The sequence below is a fragment of the Clytia hemisphaerica genome, unplaced genomic scaffold (assembly GCF_902728285.1).
Source record: "Clytia hemisphaerica strain Z4C2 unplaced genomic scaffold, Clytia hemisphaerica genome assembly, whole genome shotgun sequence".
In the NCBI taxonomy this organism is placed as follows: Eukaryota; Metazoa; Cnidaria; class Hydrozoa; order Leptothecata; family Clytiidae; genus Clytia; species Clytia hemisphaerica.
In genome coordinates, this window is record NW_027103268.1 from 331,088 (window position 1) to 346,282 (window position 15,195).

Here is a 15,195-nt window from a genome sequence, read left to right on the forward strand (position 1 = left end):
ACAGCGACGTATGGTCTTTAAAACATAAAACTATAAAAGATTGCTTTAAAAAGTCAAAGGAGTCTGTTTAGAAATGATAAAATAGTCAAGAATTAAGCTGTATTGAAGCTTTGGTGTCCTGGGACAATGACTGCATCTAATAACATATCCTCATCTTCAAATAGTGATTCAGCACACCCGTTTATGTAACTAGTAAACGATACATATCAGTTTACGCTGTTATTGTATGATTGATAGTCCATCAGTATACGCTGCTCCTCACTGCTTTGAGAGCAAGCGGTAACTGATACTATATCGCTACTGCTATTTTCCACCAATATCGAGCTCTCAATAGTGGTCTACATCCACCAATATCGAGCTCTCAATAGTGGTCTACATGTAATTTCAAAATGGCGACGACCAGTGCATGCACGCATGAAAGTGATGAAACCTTGGGTCGCAGTATTGAAAAAGATCTATTCATGTCGACCTATTTCGAAAGTAAGTCTTTTATTTTTTTAAGAAAATAGCTGAACATGTCTGATCAAATTTTGCCACTGCCATAATCTTCACTTTTTAAGGAAAGCAATTATATATTTCTTCAATCAAGGCTCCCTCCTTCTTCTGTTGTTGTGGATGTGGTGTATATAATATGGTTATTGTTGTATATAATATGGTTATAATGTGGTTATTGTTATCAAGACATTATTAAGTGTACTTGAATTTTTCTTCTTGAGACTTCATTGGAGACATCCTAGACACAATTCCTCAGAGAGATGTAAAATTGTACAAAAATGGGAGGTCGTAAGTACAGAGGTCCGACACTTTGTCACCGACCGACACTTTCTAGTCCGACCGACACTTTCTAGTCCGACAGCAATAATATCCGACAATGTCAATTATATAATTGAAGTATATAATTCAGCTTTCTGAAAAAGATTTGTCCCACAACGAGTGATAAAAACAATTGTTTCGGGAAAAACAACTTCTGGCTTTATCATATGGTATACCGTCAAGTCAACTGTTCTAACTTGAGATGAGTGGTGTGTCACAACATAAAGGATCGTTGATTTCTGGATTGTATTTCCAGACGATGTCAATCGACCACATATCGAACGCAGTCGACCGTAATCGACCATCAATCGAACGTATATAATTGAATATCAATAGAATGTAATCAAATATCAATTGAATCAATTGAATTAATTTTACGTTCGATTGATATTCAATAGTGTTCAATTGCGTTCGATTGATTCAATTGGAATTTTTGTTTCATTCCGCTCGATTGACATTGTCTGGGTATTTTCACTTATATACTGTTTAAATCTCTTTAACAAAACGTTTGTTTTGATACTTCAACCAAGTTTATCAATCAAAAACTTTCACCATCCCATTATCACAACCAATATCACAGACAAAATACCAAAAAAATATATAATAGATTTGTGAATCAAAAATATATTCCATTCGGGTCCTAAAACATCTTCAAATCCCAGTCTGTCGGCCGGTCGGTAGTAAATTTTGTTGGATCTAGTAAATCTTGATGAATCAAGTCCGCAATCAACAGAATCTTATGGCGCCATCTTTAATTTGCCAAACTAAAAATGTGCGTGCGCATGTGTTGACCTTAAAGCGGCCCTTACTTTTGGCCCCCAGAATATTGGCCCTACTGTGCTGCTGAATTTTGACATGAAAATTTCAATAAAGGTACATGAAAATACTTGAATGGGACTCAATGTGGGTTAAGAAAACAAAAAAAATATGATCCGTTTGCCCGTGCCTGCCATTATGGGAAAGATCCGAACCTGCGAACAGCGCCCAAAAAAACCCGACGATTTTACCGACTTTCCGAGTCAGGTTTTCTTGTAAATCAACAGTTGGCCCGAACGCAACATATTTTTGATTGCCGCCTTACTTCAACAAAATCAAACAACATTGAACTGTATTTTTAAACAAACCAATCTAAATATTCAAGAAATTTTTGCCATAAAGTTTGATTATTGTTTGATTATTATTTGATTATTGTTTGATTCGGTTTTGTAATGGAACACCTAGTTTGATTAAAACTTTGATAGAGTTCAATGGTTCCAGTAAGAAAACCAGTACAATACAGTAGGATCAGGTTGAAATCGTCTGGTTTTCCGTAATTCTGTAATTTTTAAATGCCGTAGGCAATAGATTCAAAAGGGTGCACTGAAAGTGAGATATAATTGGTTTTGGTCTCCTGTTTGGGAAGTTGTAATGTTTTCAATGGAAAAGTGTAAGAAACTTTTGTTTATAAGCATGTCATTTACTTTTTCATTGACAGGATATTGGCATGATTCGAATGGTTTCCCTCAGTTTCCCTAGCTCTCATAATGTTTCGAAAATTGCTAAAAAATAGGTATTCAACGCCAGAGAACCAATCAAGTATATAATATTGCATATCTATCAAATCAATCAATCCAAATTAAATGCAATCAAATACAATTAAATATTACACAGGAATTGACCATTCAATTAGAGAGCTTTGACAAAAGATTTTCTTTTTTTTAACAGCTTGATGCTGTTAAGAAGGGGAGTGGTATAGCAGGTCTGTCGATAAAAAAAGTCAGAAAGAAAAAGAAATTCTCATTTAGATTGAAACATTTATAAATCAGCTTGAAATTTCCCAATCGACTTCTTCGAAGTGTCTTGTTCCCAAAAAGCGTGACAAAAATAATCTGTGTATGTCAGCAGCGGTCACTTTGAATAAATTTTGGGTATTAGAATTGGAGGCCCGGCTCAAAACAACATGTCCTCTGTGCAAAAGGAATTGCGTCAAATATGGCGAAGTGAAAGAATATAAAAAGAACATTGTTCTTCATGGTTGGGTCATATCCTTTAGATGACATATTAAAACTTTTCAAAGTGAAATTTGCTAAAAGATTTTTTCAAGCTGTTAATGAAAAATAAAATCTTTTGTCGAAGGCCTCTTATGGTTGACAATAGCCTGGGAATCCAATCGTCAAACTTTGTTCACATTCCAGATTTGTGATGTTTTTGTTAATAATATTTGACGCTTGGAAGAAGCAACTCGATTGCAGGGATTCCAGCACAGCTGGTGTAGGACAGAGTCCTGGTGGGAGAAGTCCCAAGAAAATTATGCCTTTTTGCGTAATTGAATGCTTATAATATAAATGCTTATAATATATTTGAAAACATTTTTCACTCAATTTTCTTTTTTCCAAATTTATGTTACATAAAGATTGAGTTCCAAATCTAAAATCTCAAAGATTCAGAAAACCCTAAAAATATGCCTCAGGAGTGCTTAATTAACCATTATGGATTTACAACGGGTGAATTTTTTGCAAAGATCTTTCCACATCTTCAGAATCATACTGTATACTGTATTCATAAAGGCCTTTCTACATCTTCCTAAGAAGGCTTTATTAATTAATACCCACTCAAGAAAAAATATTGCAACTTAAATCTCTCGCAGTTCAGCGCAGTTCTGTTAAGTTTTGAAAAAAAATTCCAAATTTGGAAAGATGGAATTTCCACTTGGTTAAAAAATTCTTACGCATCTCTCCACATTGAATTTAGAATGGATGCAAAATGAATTTATTTCTGATTTCTCCATGATAATCTTCTAGTCATGGAGACTTACCAGGGTTGGTACTTGGGCAAAAGGGGTATATATACAGGAATGTGCCACTGGTTAGGGTATATACCTTTTTTTCACCATAGGGTTCCCTTGCAAAAACACAGAAATAGAAAGATCAGTCCAATTTTGGGAATAAAACTTTGGGAATAAAAAATAGAACATATAACAGTAAGAATTTCGGCAACATTTTTTCAAAAATTGAGCTGGAACACTCTGGTCATGATTTTACTGAATCATGATTGAAAATTCTGGAAAATTTAACTTTTTAGGGTAAAAATACCATTTATTTCTAAATAAAACATTGAAGTTGAAGGACTTGGCAGTTCTATTTCTTTGTTATTATTTGTTTTGGCACGTCCAGGATCTAGCTCAGGGTCAATCTCTTTTAATTTGGTAGTGTGAGGACAGCCAGTTCTACACCTTCTTTTCTTTTGCTTCTACATCTTTTTTGTGTTTATTGTAATAAAATGCTCTGTTTTCAGAAGAGTCAGGCCATTCACTACTCAAAGGGATGAACTTTATTCTCTACATTAAAATTTTGGCTCAAAAGCAACAACATCAAAAGTTAAAGCAGAATAAGCATTTGGTTGGTCTTTCTCATTTTATTTTAATGTTTTTACTGCCTCTTGTTTTGTTTTTCTATGTTTGTAAAACCAAGATTGGATAATTAGTTCAAATCAAGAAAATATACACATTAAGTCTAGGCTAATCATGTCGATATTCAGCTACAATTATCTTTGATACCACCGTATAATTATTAATTACCTTTTTTTTTGTATTGTTTCAGCAATCTGGACTCAGGTCAAAGAGTGTTTGAAACCTGTCCTCAAGAAAAAGTCAAGCGGCAAGAGTAAATGTTTGAAAAAATTCAAAGAGAAGTTCAAGGTTAGTATATTCATCGTCAGATAAATTGAATCAGCTATTTATCCCTTGTTTATTTCTTTATGAATTTCTGCATATTGCAGTAAATTAACTGAAAACATTCCATTATTTCAATAGAAAGAGATTTCAAAAATGATTGCATATGAAAGTATTGAGAACACCCTGGAAAAAGTTGGAAATGATTGGTCATCTAAGTACAAAGTAAGTGATATTGTCATCTAAGTACAAAGTAAGTGATATTGCCTTGAGGGTCATTTGTTTTGGTTAAAAGTGAGATCAATGATGAGTTATTAATTGTTTTTTTCATTCTTGATATTTTCTACATTTTTCTAGGTAACCTTAAAGCTTACTTTGAATGAAAGTTTCAAAAAATTAGCTGATCTTACAGCTACTGCCGAGGTAAGCTTGGTCTTTTACAGAGTTTCAGTTCCCTCCATCTGAGTTCTTTAAATCCCCAATCCCCCCTCGCACTAACAGTTTCCTTTGGGATTCCCTCCCCAGGCTTGGCCCCCTAAAATAAGTGAAATGTTTATTGAAAATGCTCTTGTACTGTATTGTCAAATTGTTTACTCGTTAAAAACAATGATGAATCTATGCATTTCATCCATTCTTTTTTGTAGGACAATACATCGACAAATGATGACACAACTGGTACACCAGAAGAGAAAGATGATGAAGTTGAAGATGAAGTAATTTCTTAGTTTCTAGTTCTTTTTTTAAAGGTCTTTCCAATTTTCAACAGTTACAAGTAGTTTTCGTTACGCTCTGTTCAAAAAAAAAAGGGAAAGATTTTTACTTTACAAAATTAGAGGAAATAAGTTCTAAAATCCTAAAGATGGTGAAATAGTATGATGAGGTTCTATTTAGTGAAATTTTTTTTGGGTTTTATGAAATCCTGATAAAACGATTCTGTATGACGAAGCAGTAATTGTCAATCAAAACAGCTGTAAGGGATTAGACAGTGTCAGAAGATTGCATTGTAAAGAACGGAAGCAATTTTTACAAAGCTGCATCTTCTAAAGACTGCCATTGTTGGAAATTTAAATTAAAACTTCAATCTTTGCTTATTTGTATAGGTATTACACCAGCCCCGCAAAAAGTTCAAGTGGACAATACAGGATGATAGTGGGCGAAAGCTCTCAAATGCGAAAAATCAAATTAAATGGTTAGAACATGTCAATAAACAGAAAGATCAAGAAATCAACATTTTGAAAGAAAAGAATGCATCTTTGTATTTGCGAAATGCACAGTTTACTAAGCTCAAAATTATTGATCAAATTGGACAAACCAGATCAACTCTCATGGTTGATGCATCGCTTTTTACAAATGCATTTCACGCTGGTGATTTTTTAATGCAACAGCAACAGTCAACTCTACTTGATCCAGCAAACTTTGCAGACATTCAGACAACTTTCCTTTGCAAAGGATCTTTTTTTAAAACAGATTTGATAACTTTTTCAAACAGTGGTGACAGGGTGGTTTTAAAACATGACTTTGATGGATTTTTTGGTGTTCAGGCGTTAGCTATTGTGAGCCATGAGCACCGTCTCCTAAAATTTGTTGGTGAACACGCAAATATTGTCAGTACAATTGGATTGGTGCATTCTTCAAACAGCTTTGGCCATGTTTTACATTTTGAGCCTGGGCTCAGTCTTTCAAAATCATTGAAATATTCAATGACTTCCTTGGTTGAATTTAAATGTCTAATACGAGGAATAATGGAAGGATTGAATTTTCTGTTCGACAGAGGTGTTATCCACAACCATTTGGTTGCAGATAACATTATATTAAATGGAAACTGTCCTAAGATCATTGGCTTTGCATTCGCGTGTCGCGCTGAGAGCGCTAAGCTTAACGTCGTTGACGTAATCACCAAGTTTGAGTGTCAATCTCATTTTGCACCCGAGCTGTTCAAATCATCCAAGGTCAGCTACTCTTCAGATGTTTATTCGTTTGGTACATTGTTGAAAATTGTTCTTAAACGAAAGATCACTTTCGATTTGGATGATGCATTGGAGACAAGATTACATACTATTTCAGACTTTTGTTTGAAAAAAAAGCCTGGGGAAAGGCCTGCTCATAAATTTCTTTTAAATCGAATTAATTCTATTCTCGACGCATCGTAAACCTTTCAATAACTTTAAAAGTTGTTCTCTTCCATGTTTATTTTTGGGACTATCTATTTGTTAGATTTATTATTAAAGTGTTCATATTCATGATAGTATTCATAGAATTATATTTTGCAGGTCTATTGACCTCTACGATATAATGCTGAGATTTATATGTTGTAGTTTTACAATTGAAAAATAAGCTAATTCTTTTTCGACAAATTATCGTCGCTGCTGTTAAAGCTAGATGTTTTCGACAGGATTTGGATGCCAAAATATTTACTCGGTTTTATCAGGCTAAGGCTCTTGCTTCTAGGATTTCCTCTTAGACGCCAGATGAAGGAGTGCTTCAAGATTTTGTATAATTCGTTTTGGACCTACAGTAAGATTTAAAGTATTATTTATTATCGTAGTTTTATCTCACGCATATATTTTACTTTGTTACTGAGTCTGGGGGTACCTAAGGAAATGGAGAGAACGTCCCCCTTGTAAGGTTGTCTTTTTGGACACTGAAGATCTCGCTAGGTTCCTTAAAAATCATGAAATCTAATTCTTCTCCCTTAAAAATTATTAAAAACTAAAAACCCTGATAAAGCTCCCAATTTTTCGAGCAGTATCTAGCCGTCATCTCTGCCTGTAAATCGAGTGAGTATTCCTCTAGGATTATTTGTCATCGGCTGTCATCACTGTCTTAATGTGTCTTTAATAATATTTTTCATTTTGTTCTTTGTTAGTGGCTAGTTAGATTGTGGAATAAGTTTTGACCTTTTTCCAATGTTTTGACTCATGTCTTCTTGAAGAAAGAACGTGAAACCATCACAGAATGATATGAAAAAGCTAAAGAGAAAACGAAGAATGAGAAGGGTTAATGGTGCGTATGTAAAAAGACTGTGATCGATAAATTGTAAATTTAAATGAAATTGTTTCATACAGGTCAATAGACCTGTGGAATATACTTCTATAATATATTATAAATTTTGGGCCCAAAAAGAGGTTTTTTTTCAAATTTTCAATAATAACGAATTTTGTACATTACCAAGTTTTAGTTTTATACATTCTCTTCTGAGTAATACTAAGTACTAGTTTATTGTATAAATTAAATGGCAATAAAGGGGGATCCTTCAAAATGGGTCGGGATCAACATGAAGCTTTCGTTTCAGAGCAGATTTAATACTTTTTTCAAAGGGGAATTTATACAATAACAGTGTGCTGTTTGAGTGCTAGGTGATCAAATGGCTCGATTTTTTCTAGGGTTGAAAACTGCCAAACTTTGGAGACCCAAGGGTGGAGGAGGGTGCCAAAGAAGGGGATTTTACCCCAGCTTCTCAATATGAAATAGGCGAATGAAAAATGAAAATATGTATTCATTAATCCGTAGCTAATGATTGAGTTCTTTCTTGTTATCAAAGTTTCTTTGTGTCTTGTCATATTGTTGTCGTCTATGTCTGTTCTAAGAAATGCATTTCACATTAATTTGCACTACGTTTATTCTTTTAGTAAAAAATACACAATGTCAGACAAAAAAAGAATTAAAAAAACGCCAGAACAGATAGCAATCCTTGAAGACTACTATTCCCGTGGAATGACCTCATATGGACGAGATAATAATTCAGCATTAGCCATGCTAGCGGAGGTGATAGCCAAAACTAATTTGACGATCGACCAAGTAAAGGTTTGTTGCAAACAAAACTGAATTTTAAAGCAAACATTGAAATTCACTTTTCAAATCAGTGTTCCTGGTTGGTCAAAATTTGACTCGTGCTATCTTAAGATACTTTTTAAACTTGTCATTATAGAATTGGATCAGTTATCGGAATAAACCACCGCAAGTAAAGGAAAAAGTCAACTTGCGAAGGCAGCGTGGATTTGATATTTTCAAATCACAATATCTCAAAGGTAACTATTTTTTGAATATTACACATCGTGAAATTTATCCTTTCTGCTCAGAACACAGAATGAATCATCGTGTTTTTTCCATTCATTAAAACTGTTTCATATTCTAGACTTAAACTCATACACGTTTTTTTATAAAGAACACTTTTATAAGGAACTCGAGGCTGAAAATAGTCCAAAAAATAAGGAATTGTTAAGGAACTGTTCAGGCTGAGAATAAGAAAACAAGTTTTAAAGAACAGTAAGAGTAATAGTTTTCACTTAAACTAGCTATGTAAATAAAGAACTCAATAAGGAACTTTGAGGCTGAAATTCTCTGTAAAAATAAGGAACTCCAGGCTCAGAGCAAAGTTTAGGTTCCTTACAAAAAAGAAAACGTGTAATGCAAGAGGGCATACTATGAGTTTTCATTTTTGTAGGCAATACGAACCCAACTGCATCGATTGGTGACGCAAATAATGCGTGGAGTAATGCAACAGAGGAAGAGAAAACAGAGTTTAAGAACCAAGCTCTGCAGAAAGAACTCCCTAATTTTGAGGACCTCTCTTTAGAGGGCCAAAAGAAGATTGTATCTAGCAAAATGCAGAAAATGGAAAATCTGGTACTATTTTTTTGATTTTCTGAGTTAAAAAAGCCTGTCTTTCTCTTTGTTGTTATCTTACCAAGCTTTTTACCCTAGTATTATACTTTGATGTTTATGGCCCTTTTGCTTTTGTATCCCGCTACATACAGTTTGATTACAAATTTCGTGAGTACCTATGTCCCTTTAACCCTCTTTGAACGGCTGTGACTTTTGATCAAAGAAAAATGTAAGAAATCTGAGTACATATTTGGAATCAACAACGTTCAAATATTCTAAAAAGTATTAAATTTAATATTTTTGACCGACCCGAAAAAATCTTCATTTTTTTCCTCTTCATTTTTCATTTTGACTTTTGACATATTCTGCTAAAAGTTATCTTTCCAACGGTGTATAACACTAATAATGCATGATTGGGGAAAAATTTAAAAAAGTAAAATTTACACAAGCTTTTGGAATACACTTTAAGTAAAACCTCTAATTGGCAGACAATCTAAAAGTATATAAATAGTGGACATAGCATGTAGCTCCCCTTTCTACCAAACCCATCCTAAATGCCCTATGGAGCCCACTGATTAGAGGAGATAGCTTTAATTTAGATTAACTTATATGTTATTTATTTATCGTTAAGGCAAAAGAGCTCGGCGAGTATGGACTCGATATCCTTATCGTAGAGGCAGATAAAACACGAAGAGGAAGAAAGATCAATGCGTATGGCACTTCAAGGGCATACGATTTCTGGTTCAGCAATGACAATCTGGAGTGGCAATTTTCAGCCTTCATGTGTGGTATAAATACTTAATCTCGTAACCCTTTAACTACCGAGGTCGGAATATACCTGATTTTCAATTTAAAATCACCATTTTTGGTTAGTGTTGACGTAAATAAGTTGTGCTTCAAGGTTTACCAGGAATATTTTTTGAATTTAGTCTTTTGACCGAGATTTTGGCAAAAAAAGTCAAATAAAAACTTATAATGTGAAAACAAAGAATTTACTTTTAATCATTTCTAATCGTTTACCTTTCATGTAGGGGTGGAGTCGCAGGAAGAGAAAGATCAACGGCCATCTGCTACGACAAGGAAAGAAGTTCGAGATATGTTGAATAGCAAGTTCCGTAGGTGTTTCACACTCCGTTAACCTTTTTTTAACCTGTTTTGTGGTTAACCTTTATGTCAGAGCAGAACATGTATCTGGTTTGGATAGTACATGATACAAACTGTCTTGGTGTTGTGTTGATGAAATCAAGAGTTTAAATTTCATATTGCGAGCCTTGGAGAGATTCTGTCTTGTCTAATGTTATTTCCAATGACCTTTATACTAGGTAAACAAATTGGAAAAAGAAGTACAGTACCATACAAGAAAATTAAAGATGGAATAGTTGAGGTGCGGGGTCTTCCCATGGACTTTGATTTTCGGAATCCGTCAGCTTATGCCAACTGGGAGATGGAGATCATCAAAGAACACATAGAAGATATTTCTTTCATCGGTAATGCCCTTCCCTTTCGTTATTATTCTATTTAAAAAATTGTTCTTAAAAGTAGCAGCTATAAACGGTCTCCTCATAAGATATTTGCATTTTGGCTCAACTCCAATGTTAACGTAATTTTTATCTTTCTTAAGAAGCTATTTAATATCCATCCGATATCCTTGGCAATGTTCTAGCACCGCGTTATGGTTATTACAAATTTTACATTCAATTATAGAAAGCGAGACCCAGAAGCTTATTCCTCACTTTTATTCTCACTTTTTAGTCAAGAAGAATCCACAAAAGAAAACTTCACGTTTCCACCCTTCCGGACAATGTTCTGATAACATCCAACCCGCCAGTGATGACATCCAACCCATCCATGATGACATCCAACCCACCCATGGTGAGTTCCAACCCGCCGATGATAACATCCAACCTGTAGATAATAGCAACCATTCTATTGATGTTGATGCTGCTAACCATAATAAAACACGGATTAGCAAAAATGAAACTTCGAAGCAACCGGCTTCCAAAAAACTTAAAGTCAACCTTAAACGTCCCCAGGACTACAAATTTTATAAACAATTAGAGAGCCACTGTAAAAAATTGGCTCTATCGGACACTATCCCAAATGAAAGTGATAAAGACGTTTCGTTGCGAGAGGTTTTGGAAATGGCAAGCACGGATGAAGGCTACGTCGAGTACATCGAGGGTCACCGTTCCAACCTTGAAGGTGAAGACGAATATTGTGTAAAATGGATTGGGTTTCCTAAAACCACTTGGGAAAAAGAAATTCCAGAAGATGACATATTTTATTATAGGGCCTCTTTATCCAAGTAGAACCTAGCACAGAAACATTTACACGCTTTTTTTTTTATAGAATGGTGTTTTTTCATTTCATCATGAATATTCTTAACTTTTTGGCGAAAATCATCCAAAAATATTCTTACGGTATTCTTAGGTTAAGATCGAAATTGGCAATCTACAGGTTAAAATGCATTAAAAATGGCATTCTTAAGTTCAGTTGTTAAATTCCATGATGGTGATATTCTTACAATATTCTTAATTTTTTGGCCATTTTCACCATGGACATTCTTATAAAGTGTATTCTTATATAAAAAAAAGCGTGTAGTACTACCAAATGATTCTATCGTCTTAGTTTTAGTGCATTTTTTTGTTTTGTTACATTCCAAATTGAAAGAGCTTTTCATTGCTGATTAAAACAAACCACCTTTTTTTCAATTTTCCGATTGTCTTTTTTCGTAGGGGATGAACATTAAGGGAAGTTGTCTGAATTGTAAAACTGCTTTTGTTCTTAGTTGATTTCTACTTTTTTTTCTTCACTTTTTTTAAATTCTTTACAGTTTTTTTTACCATTTTTATCCAGCGTTCTACGTTTCAAAGGATAACGAAAACAGAAATTTTTATTGTGTATATACTTTGTAGCTAAAGTCTGTTTATTTTATTATGATCAAAGATTATATATAGATTATATCCTGTATTTAAGCCTGTTGAAAGATTTTTGAAAGTAATATATCAAAATATCTGGACTGCAATTTTTTGGAACAGACTGCAATATCTGAAGTATACACCAGAATAAGAATATACCAGAAGTTTGTAAGACAGAAATTAATAATGTGGAGAAGAAGTATCTTCATCTTTTATTACCCCATGAACATTTTCTAATGTCATTTTCTCATAATCGATTCCTCCTATTTTACAGCACTGGCCTCTTTACGTCGCAGAATCGATTACGGCCCTGGCTCGCGAGGTTGATGACGTTTTCATAAAATTTTGGCCTTCCGCTGACCCCAGCAGGCACACAACGCTGTTTCAACGTTCATCTAACGTTATATGGACGTTGTGAACGTGTTAGATAAACGTTGAAACAAATCATAAAGCCTTGCCTTAGGAGGGAATCAAATTTTACCGAAGCTAATTTTCCTGTAACTTATTTTGACGGTGCGAGGATTTGTCGTTTTTTGCGTAACTTATTCTGTAGGAAGAATTCCTTAATTTCCCTGGGATTGAGTTTAACGGCTCTGACCAAAGTCAGAAAATTGGTTAAGGAATTTGAAGATAAAAATTTTGTTTTAAGTTCCTTCACACCTTAAAAAAATTGCCTGTTTAGATTATTTTTTAATGTGATTCATTTAAGAATACTTATTAATGTTTTAATTACAAAAAATGAGAAATACCGTAATGAACTTTTAAAAAAAATTAATAAAAAGTTTTATTACCCTCCCTCTTTTACAAAAAAGTGCTAATCTATCTATTTTAAAGGTGTTGAGACGAGCAAGCTTTTACAAAAGTTTTCCGACAATTTGTTTGTAGTTCGACTAATATTAATTATACACCGTATGTCAGAAAGATTTTTGCCAGGATCTGGCTATCCTTAATTCTTATGGTTGAGAGAGCCAGGTTACACTATTCCGTGCTTAATTATATCGAGGGTTTTACTTTTTTTTATTCTTCACCCTCGATATCATTTTAAAACGACCCCCCCCCCAAATTTTATGAAATTTTCCTTAAAACCTTTCATCTCTTAAAAATCCATTGCCTTTTGGTCCTGAATGAAAAATACCCCTGTCCAGGCAAATCACAATGGCGGCGGAAATCATGCAATCATACATTTATTCTCGTGTTTTAAAGCCACATTGAGAATAAAGCCAATATATGCGAAAACTGAACGAGTACAAGTGGTGCTGGCTATAAAATCTTAAAAATAGTTACGTGCCAACTTTGGTATTCAATTTGAAATGATGTATATAATGAACACGATCAAGAAATAGTTTTTATCATGCCTGCCTGCCGCTTGAAAGAGTTTTTCATTGATTCTTAATTAAAGTCCCCCTTTTCCAAGATTACAAAAGTAATGATTAACTCTGGGTAGCTAAAACTAATTAGTGCATGTTTCAATTATCTCCGTTAACATTAATTTCAATATTATGCTTTTATGTAAAATGTATAATTGGAAAAGCTATTCTTCAACTAATCTTAAAGCCTTTTTGTATGAAAGCAACAAAAGACGCAAAGATAGAGAACTGACAAACAACGTGTTTACAGGCATTATTATAAGCGAGGATTAATATATTATAAACATTACTTACAAGCGATTCTCATTGATTGAAAAGTTCTTTTTGCAAATACTGTAGACTCCCGGTTATTCGAAGCTCCAACGATAACTGACTCGAATAACTGAAAAACTCATTTTCCGCCAGGTTTTTAACTTAAATCTTAACGGAGTGGGCATTCTTAAGAAATTGAGGCTATGTGGTTCAGTAAACCGATAAAAATACACAATAATTTTTTTGTTTTGAAGAAAGTACTTGAAGAATATAAATCACTTGATTATTTGATTAACGGCGTGATTATTAGCCCTGGGATCGTCTAGATGAAAATCTCACACAGGTGAGATAATTAAAAATGATGTAATCTTTTGATGTACTGTTTTGTTGACAAATCACAAAGGTTACAATCCATCATTTCATTTCCATCTCTTCAAACAGATTGTTTGAAAAGACGGATATAATGTATGTGATACAGTATTTAGAATTACTGCTTTGGGAATAGATTGTTTCACCATTTTTATATTTTGCTATAAATCAGAGAAACTTTAAATGGTTCGATTCGTTAAAATACGAGGAGAATAATGGTAAAAAATCGCAACTTAAATTTTTCTAATTTTTTTTAAAATCGGTAAAAACTACTCGGGTAACTTAATGCATGATCCAAATTTTATAAAGTTTCGATTATTACTTCTCGATAGATATTCAACTTTTTAAATTATGATGTTACACCGAATCCGATATTCTACATCCAAATACAAAAAATGAATATTTTGTTATGGTTTAGGGACTGGAACTTGGCCGGATAATGTAATTTTGAGACATGCATTAAGTTGAACAAAATTGAATTCTTTTCATTAACATTATTACCGAGCTATTGAAAGAACCGTTTCTCGATCGATGGCCCCACTACAAGGGAGAAGTGAAATCAGCACATATTGCTTCAACCGAGGCAGAGCTTGGTTGTCATGCAGATTTTAAAGGGGTTTACTTATGATAATTCTTTTATTCTATGCAATCAGCTTGAATTTAGATAGAAGTCCGAAAATTTAAGAGCAGTTCTTTTGAACTTTCAGGTCTGGGAATCGGTTCAGTGCGTCTTAAGTTTTAATACCTGAAACCCTTGATGATACGCATCTTTACCCTTTTGTGCTTGATTGTAAGGTTGGTCATTTCGCAGTTTTTCGGAAAAAATCACCTTAACTTTATGACGACCCATCAATTTTATGAAATTTTGCTGAAAAACTGTCAAAACCTGCATTTTCCTAACGCAAATCACCCCAAATTAACTTAAAGATGACAACCCCATTAAAGGATTTTCTCCCAGAGTACCAACCCCTCCTGCTCAGTCCACCCACCCCTACCAAAGGATAGCTGTAAAATTCGTGGCAATATCAGGGCGGGAAGAAGGTTAAGCCTTGTATCGCTCCAAAACCAACTGCGACACGTATCATACATAGATGATTACATCGCTGTCAATCTCGAAGCAATATTATAGCGGGAAAAAGGTCAAGCTTAATATCGCTCCAAAACCAACTGCGACACGTATCATAGATAGATGATTACATCGCTGTCGATCTCGAAGCAATAT

General features: G+C 34.0%; 2 protein-coding genes across 4 annotated transcripts; both read left to right on the forward strand.

The window, feature by feature from the left end:
- The first annotated feature begins 239 nt into the window (after nucleotides 1–239).
- On the forward strand, nucleotides 240–7,675 carry LOC136801147 (uncharacterized). Of its 3 annotated transcripts, none has more exons than XM_067057774.1 (6): nucleotides 240–480; nucleotides 4,392–4,489; nucleotides 4,604–4,687; nucleotides 4,820–4,885; nucleotides 5,107–5,175; nucleotides 5,563–7,674. In XM_067057774.1, the coding sequence occupies exons 1-6, from the start codon at nucleotides 390–392 to the stop codon at nucleotides 6,610–6,612; spliced, it is 1,458 nt and encodes a 485-aa protein (XP_066913875.1). In that variant the 5' UTR covers nucleotides 240–389; the 3' UTR covers nucleotides 6,613–7,674. The 3 variants fall into 3 exon arrangements, with proteins under 3 accessions (XP_066913875.1, XP_066913883.1, XP_066913890.1); XM_067057789.1 differs by lacking the exon at nucleotides 240–480 and adding an exon at nucleotides 3,518–4,190 and having other exon boundaries at nucleotides 5,563–7,673; XM_067057782.1 differs by lacking the exon at nucleotides 4,820–4,885 and having other exon boundaries at nucleotides 5,563–7,675.
- Nucleotides 7,676–8,071: 396 nt separating this feature from the next.
- On the forward strand, nucleotides 8,072–11,637 carry LOC136801168 (uncharacterized). Its single transcript, XM_067057801.1, has 7 exons — nucleotides 8,072–8,266; nucleotides 8,391–8,490; nucleotides 8,907–9,088; nucleotides 9,699–9,855; nucleotides 10,099–10,182; nucleotides 10,390–10,554; nucleotides 10,820–11,637. Exons 1-7 carry the CDS (start codon nucleotides 8,105–8,107, stop codon nucleotides 11,374–11,376), a joined length of 1,407 nt encoding a protein of 468 aa, XP_066913902.1. The 5' UTR covers nucleotides 8,072–8,104; the 3' UTR covers nucleotides 11,377–11,637.
- The last annotated feature ends 3,558 nt before the right edge of the window (nucleotides 11,638–15,195 follow it).